Source organism: Populus euphratica, unplaced genomic scaffold, assembly GCF_000495115.2.
Source record: "Populus euphratica unplaced genomic scaffold, PopEup_1.0 scaffold8.1, whole genome shotgun sequence".
Taxonomy (NCBI): domain Eukaryota; kingdom Viridiplantae; phylum Streptophyta; class Magnoliopsida; order Malpighiales; family Salicaceae; genus Populus; species Populus euphratica.
In genome coordinates, this window is record NW_011499855.1 from 1,491,161 (window position 1) to 1,510,911 (window position 19,751).

General features: G+C 34.9%; 4 protein-coding genes across 5 annotated transcripts; 2 read left to right on the forward strand and 2 right to left on the reverse strand.

The window, feature by feature from the left end:
* Positions 1-230: 230 nt before the first annotated feature.
* LOC105122962 (RNA-binding protein) lies at positions 231-8,126 on the reverse strand. The gene is made up of 5 exons (XM_011022371.1): positions 8,120-8,126; positions 3,597-3,601; positions 2,360-2,536; positions 796-921; positions 231-668 (listed from the first exon to the last, which is right to left on the reverse strand). Coding segments are annotated over exons 2-5 (426 nt in total). The 5' UTR covers positions 3,598-3,601; positions 8,120-8,126; the 3' UTR covers positions 231-546.
* LOC105122961 (cellulose synthase-like protein D1) lies at positions 4,401-8,775 on the forward strand. Its single transcript, XM_011022369.1, has 6 exons — positions 4,401-5,005; positions 5,357-5,786; positions 5,965-6,333; positions 6,707-7,082; positions 7,266-7,662; positions 7,779-8,775. Exons 1-6 carry the CDS (start codon positions 4,401-4,403, stop codon positions 8,716-8,718), a joined length of 3,117 nt encoding a protein of 1,038 aa, XP_011020671.1. The 3' UTR covers positions 8,719-8,775.
* Positions 8,776-11,394: 2,619 nt separating this feature from the next.
* LOC105122960 (vesicle-associated membrane protein 721) lies at positions 11,395-14,105 on the forward strand. 2 transcript variants are annotated; one of them, XM_011022368.1, is made up of 5 exons: positions 11,395-11,763; positions 12,770-12,911; positions 12,995-13,115; positions 13,310-13,372; positions 13,621-13,780. In XM_011022368.1, exons 1-5 carry the CDS (start codon positions 11,574-11,576, stop codon positions 13,681-13,683), a joined length of 579 nt encoding a protein of 192 aa, XP_011020670.1. In that variant the 5' UTR covers positions 11,395-11,573; the 3' UTR covers positions 13,684-13,780. The 2 variants fall into 2 exon arrangements, with proteins under 2 accessions (XP_011020670.1, XP_011020669.1); XM_011022367.1 differs by having other exon boundaries at positions 11,396-11,763; positions 13,655-14,105.
* Positions 14,106-14,308: 203 nt separating this feature from the next.
* Positions 14,309-16,891, reverse strand: LOC105122958 (protein SULFUR DEFICIENCY-INDUCED 1-like). The gene is made up of 4 exons (XM_011022366.1): positions 16,503-16,891; positions 15,369-15,581; positions 15,068-15,223; positions 14,309-14,926 (listed from the first exon to the last, which is right to left on the reverse strand). The coding sequence occupies exons 1-4, from the start codon at positions 16,599-16,601 to the stop codon at positions 14,519-14,521; spliced, it is 876 nt and encodes a 291-aa protein (XP_011020668.1). The 5' UTR covers positions 16,602-16,891; the 3' UTR covers positions 14,309-14,518.
* Between the last annotated feature and the right edge of the window lie 2,860 nt (positions 16,892-19,751).

The window sequence follows — 19,751 nt, forward strand, 5'->3', positions numbered from 1 at the left end:
CCTACCCTTCCCATATTTCACCAAAGCCTACTTCCATTGAGTCGACACCTTCCACTCCCACCAGCCAGAACCATTTACATATGTCAGCAGTAAAATGAACCACCACGTCTCTGTACAAAAGAAGGCATATTATCTCAACAGAAAAGAAACTCCAAAGAGTCCACAGACAGAAATAGTGAAGATCACTTCTTTGGTCTTCGCATGTGTACCTGGGACTTTGGTCTTCGGTATTGAGCAAAAATGAAATGCTTGCCATATTTGATGTGATGCACGTGGAAATAAGACAGGTTCCAATCTATATTCCAGAATACGGCATCCGATTTATATTCTAGAACAAGACAATGTTTCTAAAAACCATTTTGAGAAGTGGAGGGATCACTGGGATGTCATCAGGATGACGATATAACAGGGTGAGCTAATTCTCCAGTCATCCTGATTTGCATGAATTACAGAATAATCTGATTAACATATGCTAATCTAAACATAATTAAAAACATTCCGAGAAGGAGTTTTCCGTGAGTGAACATACTTTCACAGACCAATTAATTAATGCCATTCTATTCCTCCAAATGTAGTGGAGCCTACCCCTTCCCATATTTCACCATAGCCTACTTCCTCCGAGTCAACACCTTCCATGTCACAATCCCACCAGCCAGAACCGTTTGCATCTGTCAGCAATAAAATGAGCAACTGCGTCTTAGTGCAAAAGAAAGCATATAATTTCAAAAAAAAAAAAACTTCGAAGAGTCCTTGCTGGGAAAAGCTTTTAATTTTTCTTGTAGAAAGCATACTCACAATGATTGTAGAGAGGCCTTTGTTTTTTGTTGCCAATGAAGCTTTCTTTTCTTGCTTTTTGATTGGGACTTGGATGAACTCCCAAAACTAATGAAAGCTTTCGTGCAGTATGGTTCTGGCCACCACCTTGCAAACCCGATATAAAATTCATAAACCACAAGTAAAAGGCCGTAAGAGTGAAAAGGTTCAATGTATTTGAAAGTGATGGTTGGACTTGCCAGTGAAATTTGATTTTTGCAAAAATGGGTTAAGAACTCAACAGATGATTACTGAATGTCAGTATCTTTGGTTTTCGATTTTTCATGCTCATTTCTTTTTCTGCCACTCTGCTCAGAAATCTTCATGTACTAGGATAGCATCAACTGAGTCATGTTTTCAAAATCAAACAAATATTCCTTAGAATTTGAACATTCTACAATGCAGTTGCCCTTCTTTATTGACATGGGTAAATTTCTTTCATTTTCATGGCATACTAATGTTTATGGCATTACTTCATTAATTATTAAGATTTTTAAGGTTTAAGGAATACAAGTTTAAGATATAGTTTGATAAATCAAGCATAACTCTTAATCCAACCATTAAATCGAGCTGAAATTTTAATAGAAGATTTTGAAGGTTATGTTTTTTTTTTAAGTTAAAATTTCACGAAGATTAATGATAAGAAAAGCGTTCAAATAAAGCTTGGAAGATACCATACAAAAATATTTTTATTTACCTTGTTGTATTTGAATTTTTTAGAAATCTTAATGTTAGTACTATTTAGAAATCTTAATGTTATATGAATTTTATTAATTAGATAAGTTTTAATTAATAATTATTTTCTATAAAAGATTTTAGTTTTAATTAGAAATCATTTTCTATAAAAAGATTTTATGACTAATATAAATAAGAATATCTAGTTTATTTTGAGAAAAAACCATTATTATTTAAAATTTTAATAAAACACTAAAGATTTTTTTCTAAATTTCTCTACAATTTAAATATGTAATCTTTGAGTTTAAAAACCCTAGCTTTGTCCACGTTATATACCAAGTTATTTATCCTGTTTGATGGCAAAGATAGGCCTGACAACTAGACCCACACCAACATCAAATAAACTAGAGAGATGCATATGGATTGGGAAACTACATATCATGTTCAAGACTTGCGTATGATCTATTCTACGCATTATGTATAATAGAAATCTCATAAGGATTTCCAGAATCCCAATTACTCTAGCTTATCAGGTTTTCCTAATTTCCTCAACCAACTGTCTGACGTTAACACAAAAAAATGCCTAACAGTGCTACTGATTTCACTGGAACACCTCACGAGAAAAGGAAATATGCAAAAATTTCTCATTTTGAGGCAGGGATTAAGCATTAGGCCACCTAAAATCACGCACATACTTGAGCCCAAGCTAAGTGTTTTTCTTTTACACAGGAAATCACAGTAGCATAAAACACAACATCAAATTAAATGTTTTTCTGGCAACCAAACAGAAAGAGTAACAATTCCGAATGGCTTGAAGCAAAATATTAAATGAAACAGAGAGTTTGAACTCGCTATACAAGATAAGGCATACCTCCGAATAGGTTCCTCTTTCTGGATCCTGGCACATCATTTACAGTAGAGGTTCCTACTTTACCAACATGACTTGAACCTATAACAGATGAAGTGGTGGAGGTTCCAAAATCACAATCACCAGATGAACCTAAGCCAAATGAAGAGCTAGCGGTTTGTTTTTCACTGAATGGACGCAGCCAAACAGTAGCTACTGAAGAATTAACTAATTACCTTAACTGTTTTGGGTAGGACAGAACTTTTGTGTAACTTCTTGTCAAGGAAATCAGAAAAAGAAATGCGGGGGCTCTTCTTTGAATCTTCCCTTTGCTCGTCTTGATTTGAATCTTTAGCGCTACTGAAAATCAAACAAAAAAAAGCCACAATCTTTAGCACTAATTACGCATAAATCATCCGTTAAAAAAAAAAGAAACAGATGATAATAATAAAATCCCAGGGATGGTTTGGTTACGGATTTGAAGAGCGAAAGATGAAAGACAAAGGAATTGATCGTTGACCCACAACCCTAATTGTATTTTGCTTTGAATGCATTTCTACTCGTTTGCTTTCCTTTTGAACAAAAGAAAATCTTCAAGTCCGATACCTTTTGTTTCATGGCATACATTATTAGTTTTCTTAGTTTTGGCGCTATGATTTCAAATCTTACGTGAAAATAAATTGTTTGTTCATTTGGAGCGGGATTTTGTTTTCAAGTCTCTATCTCGCATTTTTATCCTTTTTAGCCTGATTGTTTTTAGTATTTAATGTAGTCAAAAATAATTTTTAAAAATTAAAAAAATTATTAATATATATTTTAAGATAAAAAGTTATTTGAAAAGCAATTATTTCCCTATTCTAAAACAAGCTTTAGTTTTTCCCATTAATTTATAGACTGTAAGTTGATAATTAGTAAGAAAAAAAAGAAGAAAAAGAAGAAGAAATTGATACGATCCATACCAGTATGGGCCAATTATCTGGTGTAAATTACAGACTGAAGAAACCAGTTATTGTTGCATTGAATTTTACTCTGGCAAATTCAAAGTCAACCAACAACCAGACTACAGATGCATATGAACAAACAACCAACAAAACAACGACAGATGCATATGAACAAGCAACCCGTCCTACCACAAGCCACTTGCTGAATGCTGTAAAGCTTAAAAAAAAGCTTAAGAAGCTGTTTCTTTATTACTAGAGTCAACAGTTTTTAACTAAAATTTCTGTTGGTATTTATAATCATAATCTGTTGATACATGTATTACCACTAGATTCATAAACAGAAACAATTGTAGAAAATAAAAACTAATTATTAATATTTGTTTTGTTAACTTTTGTCAGTCATATCATTTAGAGTATTGCAAAAGTAATTATCAATATTTGCTTTATAAAAGAGATAAATATGAAGAGAACAAGAAACAAGAATATATATATATTTTTTAGTCTTGGTGAGAATATTTGCTTTAAATATACAAGTTTTAAGTCTAAATACTTCTGGGTATATCAAAAAATAATATATTTTGATAAAACAACTTATATTATTTGATAAAAGTAAATATACATACATCTATTTAAGCCCAAATAACTTTGGATGTATTAAACAAATAACATAAATCATACAATATAACTCTACTTCAATTCCTTCAATTTCCTAGCTAACCTGTCCTTCATAAGAGAGTGCTCTTCTGCTTCAATCCTCTATGTTCTCAGATCCTTGTAACCCAGAGAGAGAGGGAGATAAGACTTTATTTTGTGACTCGTTACTTGCATTATAGGAGATAGCTGTATTTAGAGAGGTTAAGCTTAAAATAAGGGAGCAAAGTGTCTTGCAACACATCTTTAAAATAGAAAGAAAAATTGTGGACAACATTGGCCCATCAAACTCAACGCGGCTTTCCTCTCCAGTTTCATAATTTTCGTGTAAGAAAAGAAAATCAATCAAGAAACGACAAAGTAAAACCATTTCTATGTTGCAGCTTTGGTGGTTTTTCTGAAGAAAACACCAATGTCACAACAAAATCAATGGTTTTTCTGAAGAAAACACCAATATACAGATATTAATGCGCATGGCAACCTCATCAAAACCAAAAGGGAAGACTTCGTCATCACAAGCATCAAGTGCTGCTCGTCCACAACAGGCTGTGAAATTTGCACGCCGGACATCTAGTGGACGCATTGATAGCTTTTCACAAGATGACGATATGGACTTGTCAGGTGAATATTCAGGACAGAGTGACTATATCAATTACACTGTTGTCATGCCCCCTACCCCTGACAACCAGCCTGCACGCCCGTCATCAGAGAATAAATCTGATGGGACGAAGAGCCGTCTTGGTTCTGAGGCACAGCATCGGTCCAGGCAGGTAGAAGGGCGAGAAGATGGTTACGGAAGCCATGGTGGCAGCAATGGCGGTGTAAAAATGGAACGAGGAATGTCACTAATGAAATCAAATAATAAATCAATGTTGTTGAGGAGTCAAACTGGAGATTTTGATCACAACAGGTGGTTGTTTGAGACAAAAGGAACTTACGGTGTTGGAAATGCATATTGGTCAGAAGGTGACAATTATGGTCAGGATACGGAACTGAGTATGTCCGATTTTTTGGACAAGCCTTGGAAGCCACTCACTAGGAAGATTAAGGTTCCTGCAGCTATTCTCAGCCCTTACAGGTGCACGTCTTATTTTGTAACAAATGCATTTAACATAACATGAGCATAGTATATGGGAGATGGAACTTCATTCCTTGAATGTTTGCTGATGGTATTATGCCCTTCAAGTTCTATAGAATACCTTTAGCCTTCGCAGAACTGGGGGAAAAAAAACTGAACGTTGGAAAACAGAATAAAGCTAGCTTATGCTTACTGCTTGACAATTTTGCAGAAAGCTGAGTTTACCCTAGAGTTTATTTATGCTACACCTTAGAATATAAAGGTTCCACCTAAATTAACGAGGGTATTTAGGCTTTTTATCCTTGTAAAATTTAGCTTTTGAATCTGCTAACATAAGCCTTGTATGAACAGGATACTTATATTGATCCGTTTGATAGTTCTGTTTTTCTTCCTAAAGTGGAGAGTTCAGAACCCCAATCCTGATGCAACGTGGCTGTGGGGGATGTCTATTGTTTGTGAGATTTGGTTTGCAATCTCATGGATACTAGACATTTTCCCTAAGTTTAACCCCATCAACCGATCCACTGACCTTGCTGCTCTGCGTGACAAATTTGAGAAGCCCTCCCCTGCAAATCCTCATGGCCGGTCAGACCTCCCAGGAGTTGATATTTTTGTCTCCACGGCCGATCCTGAGAAGGAACCTCCCCTTGTCACATCCAACACAATCTTATCGATTCTTGCAGCTGACTACCCTGTTGAGAAACTCTCCTGCTACATTTCTGATGATGGTGGGGCCATACTCACCTTCGAGGCTATGGCTGAAGCTGTTCGATTTGCTGAGGTCCTGTTACAATTTTGAACACCAAAATGATAAAATATTGTTTAATTCGGAAAATGTTAACCCTTACATCCAGTGAAACACAAGCTGTGGTTCCATTAGTCTTTGTTAGAGATTGAATTTACAAACATACAGATTTACATGCTATAACTAGGCATTCTTTTTATGATTGTTTGCACAGGTTTGGGTGCCGTTTTGCCGAAAACACGACATTGAGCTGAGGAATCCGGATAGTTACTTCAACCTAAAAACTGACCCCACCAGGAACAAGAAACGGCCTGATTTTGTCAAGGACCGCCGTTGGATGAAGAGAGAGTATGATGAGTTCAAGGTCAGGATCAATGGTCTGCCTGAAGCAATTCGAAGGAGAAGCAAATCATTAAACTCTAAGGAGATGAAGAAGGCTAAAGAAAAGAATAGTGGTGCCTTGCCACCAGAGGGGGTCGATGTCCCCGAAGCTACATGGATAGCTGATGGTACCCCTTGGCCTGGCACATGGCTGAATCCAACAGATGATCACAAAAAGGGGGACCATGCTGGAATCTTGCAGGTGATTACACTACTAAATGATTAGTGACTAAATAGGCACAAACCCTCATGTCACACCCACTTATATACCCGTGTTAATGGAAAAGGAGCAAGTAATTGCTTGGAGAGTATTGAATGGTCTCTCATTACTCAAGTCAAGAGCTTAAAGAAGCTCACAACCATTCATCAGGATTAGGTTTTTCGTTGTTTCACAAGTATTGTTCCATCAGTCAGCAATTTTTTTCTACAGATTGAAAGAGGAACATAACATCAAAGTTATATTCTTGATATTTATGGCTTCTGTAACCCTGTTTAATATTTTCTTGGACAGCTTCTGTTCTAATATGTCTCTTCTGCTAAATTAACTTTCGAAACTTGAATCTGTTTCCATGCAGGTAATGAGTAAGGTCCCAGCAAATGATCCAGTGATGGGTCATCCAGATGAGAAAAAATTAGATTTCACTGGAGTTGACGTTAGGATACCAATGTTTGCATATGTATCACGTGAAAAGAGGCCTGGCTTTGACCACAACAAGAAGGCTGGAGCCATGAATGCGTTGGTTAGAGCTTCAGCTATATTGTCCAATGGACCGTTCATACTCAACTTGGATTGTGATCATTACTTCTATAATTGTCAAGCTATAAAGGAGGGAATGTGCTTTATGATGGACCGTGGTGGTGACCGCATATGCTATATCCAGTTTCCACAAAGATTTGAAGGGATCGACCCGTCTGATCGATATGCAAATCACAACACTGTCTTCTTTGATGGTAATGCTTTGGATTTCACTTTAAATTCTGCAATAAAATTGGTAACATCTTTATTATCAATATAGTCTTCAAGAATTTGAAATGGCTAAGCATACTTTAGGCTCTACTCTTCCCAGTCTAAATGGGGATTTCTGTCCATCAAAATAAATCTGTCGAGCTAAAAATAAACCTTCTTGCAAACAGGAAGTATGCGAGCACTGGATGGTCTTCAAGGTCCTGTGTATGTAGGAACAGGGTGCATGTTTCGTAGACATGCACTCTATGGGTTCCTTCCACCAAGGGCAAACGAGTACTTGGGCATGTTCGGCAGTACGAAAAAAAGGGCTCCAGGTTTTAAGGTTCAGTTAGAAGACGAGTCTGAGACTCAGTCCCTCACATCACACCCTGACTTGAACCTGCCACGGAAGTTTGGTAATTCAGCCATGTTCAATGAGTCTATAGCTGTTGCTGAATACCAAGGACGGCCACTTGCTGATCACAAATCGGTAAAGAATGGCAGGCCTCCTGGTGCACTTCTACTGCCACGTCCTCCTCTACATGCACCCACGGTTGCCGAGGCAATTGCTGTCATCTCTTGCTGGTAATTAGTCAGATCAATACCTTGCTATATCTATAGAATTCTTTGCACGCGAAGGGCCTTATTTTTTTAGTTACACCAATCAAATTCTGAACAGGTTGTTTTGATGTTGACCACAGGTATGAGGACAAGACTGAATGGGGGGACAAGATAGGTTGGATCTATGGCTCAGTCACAGAAGATGTGGTGACCGGTTATCGGATGCACAACCGTGGGTGGCGGTCTGTGTACTGTGTAACAAAGAGAGATGCCTTCCGTGGCACAGCACCAATCAATCTCACTGACCGCCTTCACCAGGTGCTACGATGGGCTACTGGTTCTGTGGAAATATTTTTCTCTAAGAACAACGCCTTCCTAGGAAGCCGGCGACTGAAGTTCTTACAGCGAATCGCATACCTCAATGTTGGCATTTACCCCTTCACCTCCTTCTTCTTAGTCACTTACTGCTTCCTCCCTGCACTTTCCCTTTTCACAGGAACCTTCATTGTTCAAAGCCTTGATATAGCTTTCCTTTGTTACCTCTTAACCATCACTGTAACACTAACTCTCATCTCCCTTCTTGAAATAAAATGGTCCGGTATTGGGCTCGAGGAATTGTGGCGTAATGAGCAGTTTTGGCTCATTGGTGGCACCAGCGCTCACCTAGCTGCTGTGATCCAAGGCCTTCTAAAAGTCACTGCTGGCATTGAGATTTCTTTCACGTTAACCTCCAAGTCAGCAGGTGAAGATGAAGACGATGTTTTTGCTGATCTCTACGAGGTCAAATGGACAAGTCTCTTCTTAATGCCACTCGCCATCCTAGTAGTCAACATTGTTGCCATAGTAATTGGATGCTCGAGGACATTATACAGTGTGATACCAGAATGGGGTAAGTTGATGGGAGGACTCTTTTTCAGCTTCTGGGTGCTGTCTCACATGTATCCATTTGTGAAAGGTCTGTTGGGAAGGAGAGGAAGAGTGCCAACAATTGTATATGTCTGGTCAGGCCTGGTTGCAATTACTGTGTCCTTGCTTTGGATATCAATCAGTAGTGAAAATCGTGGAAACCTTGAAGTATAATGTCAGTTCGAGACTGAGGGGGAGAGGGGAGGTTGGAGGCACTGTGACGAATGCTCCGAAGAGCTGTGTTCATCATAATTACCATCTGGGAGGTTTTTCTTTCCAGTCATCTGTTCTTTTACTCTCCTTTTCTTCCTCGATGTAATTCTTCAAGAAGCATTTCATTAGGCAAAAAAGAACATGGCTGGCATCAGAAACTTAGCAATGCTTGGTAGCTTCGTTTTAGATCACTTTCTGGAAACATGTCAGCATTTTATCCACCGCCATTGTTTTCAATATCAAATCACATGTTGTCCGTGCATGCACACCCTTTCCTAATCTTCACAGATGTGCTTAGTTTTTATTTCGTGGTAAACTAATTAATTATTCCAGTCACTAATGATTGGTTTTCCGCTCATGACTGCCTAATTTCTTCTCTTTTTCTTTCTTGCTTCTTTTCCGGGTTTCTTATGAAAACAAACCATTACCTTCTCAACTATCTATTTTTGAACAATAATTCAATTCTTTTTTTTTTTTTTACTACCAATTGCAACAATGCACTTTTAACTTTTTGTTTCATTCTTCTCTTCATCATATATACTGATTTCACAATAAATAAGCAACAATTTAATTAAAAAAACATCCAAGGGCTTTAAAAAGAGAGGGTGATGAGTTCCGACCTTGATTTTGTATACGTGTCCTTACTCTCTATTGTTGTCCTGTCTCTCTATGTACTATTAAGGATACAATTATTATCAATAATATAGTCAATATCACACTCTCAATTCACTTCCTATTAAACTATTATTTTCAAACTAAGAAGATCTTTAAAATTTGATTTGTGTGAATATTTTTCATGTTCATACTTATTCTTACAAGTTTAGTTGTTAAAGCCTTTAATTCTATGACAATTAAATAAGCATGTACATCTTTAGCAACATGATTTAGAGTTTTTTTATTAACTGTTTGACCTGTGCTTCCAAGTAGGTCATTTATTTTTTTATAAAAAATATATATGTAAGTTTTTTTTTATGTGTTTTTATATATGAAAATATCTTAAATATAAATTGAAAAATTTATGTATATATTTAATCAAATAAAATGAAAACTGCATAAATAAAAAAAATATTAACGATAAATAAAAATAAAAATAAAAAATCAAGAAAAAAAATCAATATATTTGACTATGTAACATAAGCCTTTGACCTGATTGTGTTTAGTGATTTTATTTGTCAAAATTAAATTTTTATTTAATTAAATAATAAAAAAATAAAATTACAATATGAAATTGATTGAATAAAATAAAAAAATATCATGAAAGATGATACATATTAAAAATATTATTTGAAAACTGTAAATGAATTGGAACAATCACTTGAAAAATTAAATGAAAATAAAATAAAAAAATTATTGTTATTTAAAATAGGTTAAATGAGCAAAATAAAAAAGAGAAAGAACATTAATTTAAATACAAATTAAAAAATAATTTTGAAAAACAAGGCATCTATTATTAAAAATCTAAAGAAAAAAAGAAAGAAAAGAAAATGCTAGATGCTGTTAGATCTAAAAAGCCAATGCATCTAATCCACATATATTTTTAGTATTTTGTATTATTTTGATATAAGCTAAAAAAAAAAATATTATTGTAATATATTTTTTAATAATAATTTTTTAAAACTCCAAATTCGAGATCAGCCATCAAATATTCGGGCGTGGGTGGTTGTACCTATATTGTTTGAATGATGCTAGGCCTTCATATTCATGTGAATTGACAAGCGATCAAATCCATATAAATAAAATATTCTAAGAGCTCAAAATTATAAAATTTCATTAATTTTTCAAAAGCCCTTTTTTCCAAGTGGTTCTCTACTGTACTAGAATCTGAAACAATCAAATATTTTTTATTAAAAAAATATCTGTTTTTACATTTGAAATTATATTTAAAATCATTTTAAAAATATATTTAATTTAAAAAATAAAATAAATTAATATTTTTAATATGTTAATATTAAAAATAAAAAAAATATTATTTTAATATATTTTCAAACAATAAATGTTTTAAACATACACTAAATTAAAAAAGAATAAAATCTACCTTTAAAAATATGTCCCGTGACAGTGCCACCATATTCTTTCCACTAAGTATAACGGTTGAAAACAACTTTTCCTTTATATTAAAAAATAATAGCATCTAATTTCTTTTAGAGATATGGTTGGAATCAATTTATAAACTCGATTAGATTTAACATTATTTTAGAAAAACTCTCAAAATTCAAAATATAAATTCCGTGGGAGACCTCAATTATTCAACAAATTTATATGATTATTTACCTCTTTTTTCAAGGGATTATAATCAATATTTACAAGTTGATTTTTTTATATTCATATCTTATTTATTATTTATTAAGTAAAAAATGTTAATAATTATAAATAATTCATGGAGCTTGGAGTGTTCAATAAATATCCATTATCTACTATTATTTATTATTCAATGAAAAATAAAATAATTAATATATATATATATATATCAAATAATAAACTAATAAATATTATTCTTATATAAGTGTTTTATGAATATTAAGGTGTGGGTATCTATATGAGGTTTAAATATACATCCCTGCCCTTTCCTACGTACAACTCCCTATGCTCCTCTCTCTCATCCGTTCCACGTTTGTACTATTTATAGGTAAAATAAATAGATAAAAACAAATACTACTCTGTAATAAATAAATAAACAGACAAATCCAGCAAATAAACTCCTCTTTCTCTCCGATCCTCTCATCTCTCAAGTTTCGTATCTATTGTTGAATGTTTGATTTGATCATCTGATACTCTAGGGTTTTTTTTCTTCGGGAAGTAAAGGAGAGGAGGTGGAGATGGGGCAACAATCATTGATCTATAGCTTCGTGGCAAGAGGAACTGTGATTCTTGCGGAGTACACGGAGTTTAAAGGCAATTTCACTGGCATCGCTGCACAATGTCTTCAAAAACTTCCCGCTTCCAATAACAAGTTTACTTATAACTGCGATGGCCATACCTTCAATTACCTCGTTGAAGATGGATTCAGTACGGTCCTCTCCATTAACGTCTCTCGATTTATTTTTTCTTTTTTTAATTTGATTTGGCTTGTTGCGATATTATTCTTGATTCCGATCTCGATCGTTTGCGTTTTTTTCTCTTTATTATGGTTTTAAGGCTTGATCTCTGATCGTTGTTTTGGTTGACTTTTATTGACTGATCCGTTTGTTTGACCGATTCATTTGAATGCATTTTTTATCTGTTTTTATTAGCAGTCAATTTGTTATTGCTGGTGATTTACGTGGGCTGATTAGGTATCAGAATCCATGGATTCGGATCATGTGATGATACTATTTTCTGAAAATAAATGGAATGGTTTATGGTTAGATTTCAAAAGATTCTCATTTTCTCTTCTTCTGTGAGGTTTTGTTTTTGGCATTTATTCCTAATGGTTTAACGCTTTGAATACCCCTCACCTTGATAATCTTCAATAGGTGTCAATGCTGGCTGACTAGTTTTTTTATTTGTTAATCATCTTTGAATGGAAATGGATTGTGGTTTTTTTTTTTTTTTTTTAATGAGGGGATGGAGACTTTAATTAGTATCCCAACTTCTTTGAATGTATGTCTCTTTTTTCCTAGTAACCTGCAAATTTTTTTGGGTTGTTTTGACTCTTCAATTTGCTGCTTTTAGATAAATGATACAGTTTTCTGAATGAATAAGTTGATGGAATACAAAACAGGGCCTTTTGGGGCAGATCGGTTGTCTTTTGTACATTGAAGTGCATAGAATCACTAGTGGTTGTTTCTGTTAATTGCAATCCCATAATTCGGAAACCAAAACCCCACTCTTGGGTCATAACTTAAAAGAAGGGTGTCATGGGTCACATTGCACCATTTATTTTCCTTTATTTTCAAATCTTCCCAACGTATGTGATTTATCTGAAGCAAACATATCATTTTGATTTAATTGCATGGATTACGTTGGTTGTTTGTTCATAATCACCAATTTTCTGTGTTGTGTTAATTCTCGTGTTTTGTGTTGGATGCAACAGCCTACTGCGTGGTTGCAGTTGAATCTGCTGGCAGACAAATCCCAATTGCCTTTTTGGAGCGAGTTAAGGAAGATTTTAACAAAAGATATGGTGGAGGAAAAGCAGCAACGGCCGTGGCCAATAGCCTGAACAGAGAGTTTGGGTATATATAAACATGTCTAATCTCTTACACTAGCGCATTTTTATTTATTTTCAAACTTCTCTGCTAATTGGTCTGTATTTTAGGTCCAAGTTGAAGGAGCACATGCAGTATTGTGTGGATCATCCTGAAGAGATCAGCAAGCTTGCAAAAGTTAAGGCTCAGGTTTCTGAAGTTAAGGGTGTTATGATGGAAAACATTGAGAAGGTATAGAGCAGTTATTGGTTTTCTTGCGATTATCTTACCAGTGTAATTTGGAGATCAAAATACTATTGGATGCATGTTACAAAGTAATGATATAATAGCTGAAAGGCAATGATATTTTGCATATTGATCATGAAGAGTGTTATTTTCAGAAACACCATGCAATCAAATTGTTGAGGCAATTATTTTTTGTGCAGGTTCTTGATCGTGGAGAGAAGATTGAGCTGCTGGTGGATAAAACTGAGAACCTTCACTCGCAGGTTAGTCCAGCATAAATTGCATATAGATTTATTGCTTACTGTCACACTTCTACTCTTGGGTTTGGATTAGGGGGTTGCCTTCCTTCAAACTGCCATTGAATAACATTGGAACGTATTTGACTTGACTTCTATGGCTTTGAAGAGTGCATAAATCAAGGGAAGTCTAGCAATTAGATGGGAATTGTTCTGGTTGGATTCATATCTGTTTCTTTCCATCTCTCCTCTCTTCTGTCTTGTCTTGTTATTAGGGCATGGTATATTCAAATTTATGTGGTGTTACAGGCACAAGATTTCCGAAAACAGGGAACTAAGATGAGAAGAAAGATGTGGATTCAGAATATGAAGATGAAATTGATTGTTTTGGGTATTATCATTGCCTTGATTCTCATCATAGTGTTATCTGTGTGCCATGGATTCAATTGTTAATTTCTCCTGGGTTCCACTGGATGCTTCTTTTGCTGCCAAGATTACTGGATTGTCTTTGCTAAATTGATTCTGACGATTTGTCTACGAGATCTCTCTCTGCATGACCATTTATGTCTTACTCCATTCGCCTTCTGTTAGCTTTGTTTAGGATGCGAGAGGTTTTGTGTTTTGAATTTGGTTGTATAGGTTATATGAACTCCCGAGTAGATAATTTTCTTCTCCTACATGGTATTAAAATTTGTTTAATGTGTGATGAATATTGAATCCCAGCAATTTAGATCGTCCTTTGCAATATTATTTTTGTATCTTCATTGTTTCCCCTTAACTCTATCCATTGATTTTAAAACTACTCATGACCATCTGTATTAGAATTTAGAAAGCAAAGAGCCTAGAATAGAACAGCATGGATACGTGAAGTTGATATGGTCTTGTTATAGACCAAAAATTACAGTGACTTCCGAATCCACAGCGAGGAGTTGACTCTTGGACCTTGTGGAAGTATCCGCGGAAGACTCGATACAACACCGAGAAAGTAACTGATGTCGGCGTTTGGTTTTGATAGAACACAAGAAATATACACATTGTACTGTGGTAATATGGAACACAATCAAGTGTTCATTTTGTTACATTAACTCCCATACATTCCCAATTTATATCTATCTCACAACAATTATACACGAACTCACGGTCAAAAAATTGAAGACTACTAAAAACACGTAATCAACAAGCTAACTGATTTCTAAATGATGAGATCTCTTCAAATATGGGCAGTCTCCTCGATCTGTATGGAGTCCACTGACTCGTCAACTGATCAAGGCCCTCCACAAAAACATCCTCTAAGCTTGATCCTGATGGTTCCGAGAACATCGAAGAGGATTGATGCGTCTCTAGTTCACAGAGCAGCTCCTGGGCACGGTTTATTGATTTTGGTTCATCAGATCCTAAAAGCTTACCCCGGAATATGTCATCGAGGACTGCTTGTGCCTCAGCATATCGTGTTTGCTTGATTAAGCATAAGCCCAAGTTGCAGGCCTTGTTGGCATCTGGGTCAATAGACTGAGCTTTGCGGTAGACAACTTCCGCTGCCAAATAGTTTCCTTTCTGCATGTATGCCCAACCCAAGTTACCCTGCATCAAATGTTTGTAAAATCAGCTGACTTCGATGACAACTCTACCCCGACACAACAGAGAAAACATAAAATTCAGTCCACACAGAAACTTGACAGCACAATATCAGAAACAGCAGAGAGGATTAGAGAAATATGATACCAGTATCCGAGAAGTCTCTTGTTTGACAGTAACCTGGAACTTTCTTCCATGAGAGCGTGCAGTCTTGGTCGCCTTCCCATTGAAGGCCTCTCCTTGGTGAATCATCCGAAGCTTCTGTTTCAATAGCTCTATCTGCTCCTCAACTTTTCCACATTTCTGCGAAATATATCATAGATATCATTTTATCATCAAAACATTGTCACAGGACAGGATAAATGACGCAAGCAGGCAATCTCTTCTCATAAAACTTCTTCAAAAAGAATCTGAATATTCTAATCAAATTGTCGAGCTATATAGCTACCTTGTACAAGTCAATGAGGACATTATCTAGAGATTCCTGGGCTTGCTTTGAACAGCGATCTCTAAAAGCCTTTACAGCTTCAATTGCCTCCTCTGCCCTGTCTTGCTGTTTCATAACCACTGCCATGTCTTTGAGAGCACTATCCACTCTATCTCCAGCATTTATCGCCTTCCAAAACAAAGCTATTGCTGCTCCAGGATCCTTCTGAACTAGCTGCGCATACATAGAGAAGACACGACACAAGTTTTAAGACGACAAGACAGAGCACCTTAAAGTCGAACTGACAAATGAAACAATCAACGGAGACTCCAAGGGAACACAAAAGGAAGAAAATTTAATAGCTTGAAACGCATCTAGAAGGCCCTCACAGCTACAAAATTACCTTTATAAGAAATATTACTTGAAGACCTTGTACTAATTGCAAACACATAAAGTTTCTTTATTTAGACCTTATACTAATGGCAAACACATTAAGTTTCTTAATTTAGCAACTAGCAACATAAACCCAGCAGAAAAAAAATTCAGAAATAGATTAATTCCTGGACTGGAAGGTATTTAGATCCAGATTAAGTTAGTTTACATTAGTTCAAATAACATTATAAAAAAATAAAAATTAATGGTTTTCAAGATTATCCAAGGATTATTATCTATTTAATTTTATCAATATTTTATTATCCAATGATTACACCGCCTTTAAAATACTGACAACAACAATAATAAAAATTACTGATATACTTCCAAATTAAGAAACAAACATAAATCCAAAAATAGAAAAACCCTATCTTCTTTCACTTTATTTTTGGATCCAAACATAGAAACCAGATATTGTATCTTCATACCATGATCAAGGTCCAGATCACTCCACCAGTACTGATTCAGTGTAATGAGACCCCATTAAATGATCAAAATTTCACTCTTGCTTTATTTATTTATTTTTAATATGATAAAAGGGTGCAACATCACACCCTTGATCAAAACCTAAAACTTTCCAGGAAAATGACTATTTGCAATGGGGAAAAAAAAAAACCCAACTCTCCAAAAGAAAAGCGAAAAGCCTAAAAAACATAAATTGATATCAAGAAGTGGAAGAAAATAGCGCGCATCAATCACTCTAAATCAACGTTATCCATATACCTGAACATGCTTGGCTCTAACATAAGGACTATCACCAGGAGGAAGTTTATGAAGGACATGATATGGAGCTGCTTCTGATCCTTTTCTTTGACTACTCATTCTTAATGTTATCTCTCCTTGAACTTTTAAGAGTATCTTTCTTTAGAAATAAACAACTGGGCTTTTATTCAGAATGGAAGCAAGAGATTTCTCAGTGCTAAAGTGTCTTCCACTGCCTTTTCTTCTACGGAGACCGGAGAGGTCAAGGTGAGAGCCGGCGGGGATCACTCCTATAAAATGAGAGAATTCAACAAGATTGGTGAACATGGACGTGGAGTGTGTCTTGGTTCATTGCGAGTTGGATTTGCACTGCGTGCTTGATTAGTTGTTATCTCGCCACGTATGGATTTTCGCCACTTGGCACGTTATGACATGCCAACGTGCTACCACCCTTTTCGATTGTTGGGATTTTAAATCACAGGACAGAAGGGTTTTTTCCCCTGCAGTTCTGTGCCGGAATTCAATGAAAAATTGAAGATGGTATATACGTACCATGCAACATATACGTACCAGCATTGCAATACCAAGATAAATAAGATAAAATTCATAACTTAAATTTGAAATACTAAATACATAGTTGCATAAAACTAGCTATAATTTTTTATTAAATTATTGCATCAGGTTTAAATTCTGTTAGGAAATTCTATAGATCTAATTTTATAAAAGTTTGATTTGCTATAACCAACCAAGATTAAAAAGATTTTTAAATTAGATTCATAAATATTTTTAAATTTTAATAATTTTTCTAGTTAATTGCAGATTTTAATTACTTTTTATATTACTTTTTCATTTTTTTTGTTAGATAATTCTTTACCTAGTTAGTGTTTAAGTTTTATAAATTTTAGATTTATTAAAGGTTTGTATGGTTGTTAATTTTAATAATTATAAAATTAATGAAAATACATGTATAAATATTTATATTAATTAAAAAAATTAAAAGAAATGGAGTGCACATGTCCAAAACATACGTCCGGTGATATAGGGCACCAGATAGTTAATTTCGACCCCAGGAATCCCATAGATAGCCAATTAGGTTCCTTAAACCTATTTTCCTTATCATGAAAGTCAAATTTGATATTGTTGAAAAAGAAATCCTACTAGAAGGTCCCCGTTTTGTTTTTTTTTTTGTTTAATGCTCTTTAAATTCTCTAAATATGTTAATTTAGCCCATCTGTCCACTAAACATATTAAATGATGAACTCAATAACAAGGGGCGGAGTCAGGAGTTATTTTTAGGGGGCTAAAACTAGAAATCTTTTTTATGAGGGTTTAAAATTTAAATTTTGCTAGTTTTATGAGGGTTTCATTGTAAACCACTATCTCCGGAGAACTTGGAGGAAGCAAGTCCTTTTATTGTTCCATGTTTATTTATATTTAAAAAGAATAAACAACATATCAGTTAATTGACATTATTTATCTATTTTTTGTTATTTCTCTAAACTAAATATGTCTTGTGTGAACATAAAATATTATTTTATGAATGAAAAGTATTTAATAATGTCACGTCCAAATACATAGTTAACATTGAAACATGACAAAAGAAGAAGAAGAAGATATATTCAGAAATTGTGGGTTAGTATTAGGGGGCTAAAACTAGAAATCTTTTTTTATGGGGGTTATAACTTAAATTCTTCTAGTTTTGGCTCTAAAATTTAAATTTTGCTAGTTTTGTGAGGGTTTCATTGTAAACCACTATCTCCGGAGAACTTGGGGGAAGCAACTCCTTTTATTGTTCCATGTTTATTTGTATTTAAAAAGAATAAACAACATATCAATTAATTGACATTATTTATCTATTTTTTTATTATTTCTCTAAACTAAATATGTCTTGTGTGAACATAAAATATTATTTTGTGAATAAAAAGTATTTAATAATGTCACATCCAAATACATAGTTAACATTTAAACATGACAAAAGAAGAAGAAGATCTATTCAGAAAGAATGAATTAAAAGAAAATGCAAGGGTACGTCATAAAGTATTTCTTTCTTTGTTATTCATTTTAATAATTAGATATTAGGCAATTAAAACATTCAGATAATGTTTTTTAATTTTCTGGTAGTGATGCCATTAAATTTCATTCCAATATGCTTCTTCAACCGCGGGGAAACATGCAAGTCACCGCTGCTCTTCACTTCTATATAGCATTAATTTGAACAATTAACTATTGGTTATGGATGCCAAGCTCTGGTGTTGTCTTGTGCTGCTGCTGCTAAGTAGCTGCAATCAATAACATGATGCAGACAATGCCATTAACTTCTCTTCATTTTCCTCACCTCGTCTCTTTTATGTCATTGTTTTTTCCCCTATCTATAAATTTGTTCTATAGATTGCTACCTGTCCTTCATGCACCTTCTGGTCTTCTTTTCCTTTCATGGTATAAATTCAGAAATGGATCGCCACCTTGCTGCACATGCCTGTGAAGTTATGAACTCAATTTTCCAAATATGAAATCGTTCTGAAATGTTTGTATGCTAGGCTTATACTTGGAATGTATTGGAGATCTCAAAAGGACTCACCGTGATTAATTTTCCAGATGAACATCAATTAACTTCCTCAGCATCCAATAGAAGTTAGGCCAATCCTTTTTATTTCTGATTTTTCTGTCTGATGATATACATGAAGGTTCCTTCCTTCCCAGAAGATGTGGCAATGGCTCTCATAGATGAGGAGCTTGGTCAGCCATGGCAGAATATCTATTCTGAAGTTTCTTCGTCCCCAGTAGCTGCTGGTAGTCTCAATTTCTAAGTTCTATGAAACATAAAATTTAGCCTCTGTTTGCTAGTGTCTGAAGCTTCTCAACTTCAAAATATTTTTTCTACGGAATTCCTGTGGCAGCATCTCTTGGGCAGGTATATAAGGGTCGGGTGAAAGAAAATGGAGACCTGGTGGCTGTCAAAGCACGGAGGCCGTTTGTTCTTGAGACAGTAACAGTTGATCTATCCATCATAAGGAACTTGGGTTTGGCTCTCTGAAAGTTCCCTCTGGTAGGTTTCCTCATTAATTATCTGAAATTCTGAACCACTCCTTCCTTTTTGAAGATGAAATGATGAGGAAGGACCTTCCACAGGTAAGTCTGGTAGCTCCAAAACCATCTACTTTTTATGTACATGTCGAATTCATGTTGAGTCCCTGTTTAGCTTGATCATCTGATAAATTTGGTTAAGCTAGCAATATTCCAACAGAATGGAGCCAAGAAAAATGGGGAAGT

Excerpts from the sequence above, each read along its gene's own strand:
- LOC105122961 (XM_011022369.1), top strand. The coding sequence starts at position 4,401 with ATGGCAACCTCATCAAAACCAAAAGGGAAGACTTCGTCATCACAAGCA. Across the intron at positions 5,787-5,964 it reads AAGCTGTTCGATTTGCTGAG|GTTTGGGTGCCGTTTTGCCG; the intron begins GTCCTGTTACAA and ends TTGTTTGCACAG. Across the intron at positions 7,083-7,265 it reads CAACACTGTCTTCTTTGATG|GAAGTATGCGAGCACTGGAT; the intron begins GTAATGCTTTGG and ends TCTTGCAAACAG.
- LOC105122958 (XM_011022366.1), bottom strand. The coding sequence starts at position 16,601 with ATGAGTAGTCAAAGAAAAGGATCAGAAGCAGCTCCATATCATGTCCTT. Across the intron at positions 15,582-16,502 it reads TTAGAGCCAAGCATGTTCAG|CTAGTTCAGAAGGATCCTGG; the intron begins GTATATGGATAA and ends ATGTATGCGCAG. Across the intron at positions 15,224-15,368 it reads TCCTCATTGACTTGTACAAG|AAATGTGGAAAAGTTGAGGA; the intron begins GTAGCTATATAG and ends TATATTTCGCAG.
- LOC105122962 (XM_011022371.1), bottom strand. Across the intron at positions 922-2,359 it reads AAAGAGGAACCTATTCGGAG|GTGGTGGCCAGAACCATACT; the intron begins GTATGCCTTATC and ends CGGGTTTGCAAG. Across the intron at positions 669-795 it reads AAGGCCTCTCTACAATCATT|ATGCAAACGGTTCTGGCTGG; the intron begins GTGAGTATGCTT and ends TATTGCTGACAG.
- LOC105122960 (XM_011022367.1), top strand. The coding sequence starts at position 11,574 with ATGGGGCAACAATCATTGATCTATAGCTTCGTGGCAAGAGGAACTGTG. Across the intron at positions 11,764-12,769 it reads CCTCGTTGAAGATGGATTCA|CCTACTGCGTGGTTGCAGTT; the intron begins GTACGGTCCTCT and ends TGGATGCAACAG. Across the intron at positions 12,912-12,994 it reads AGCCTGAACAGAGAGTTTGG|GTCCAAGTTGAAGGAGCACA; the intron begins GTATATATAAAC and ends TCTGTATTTTAG.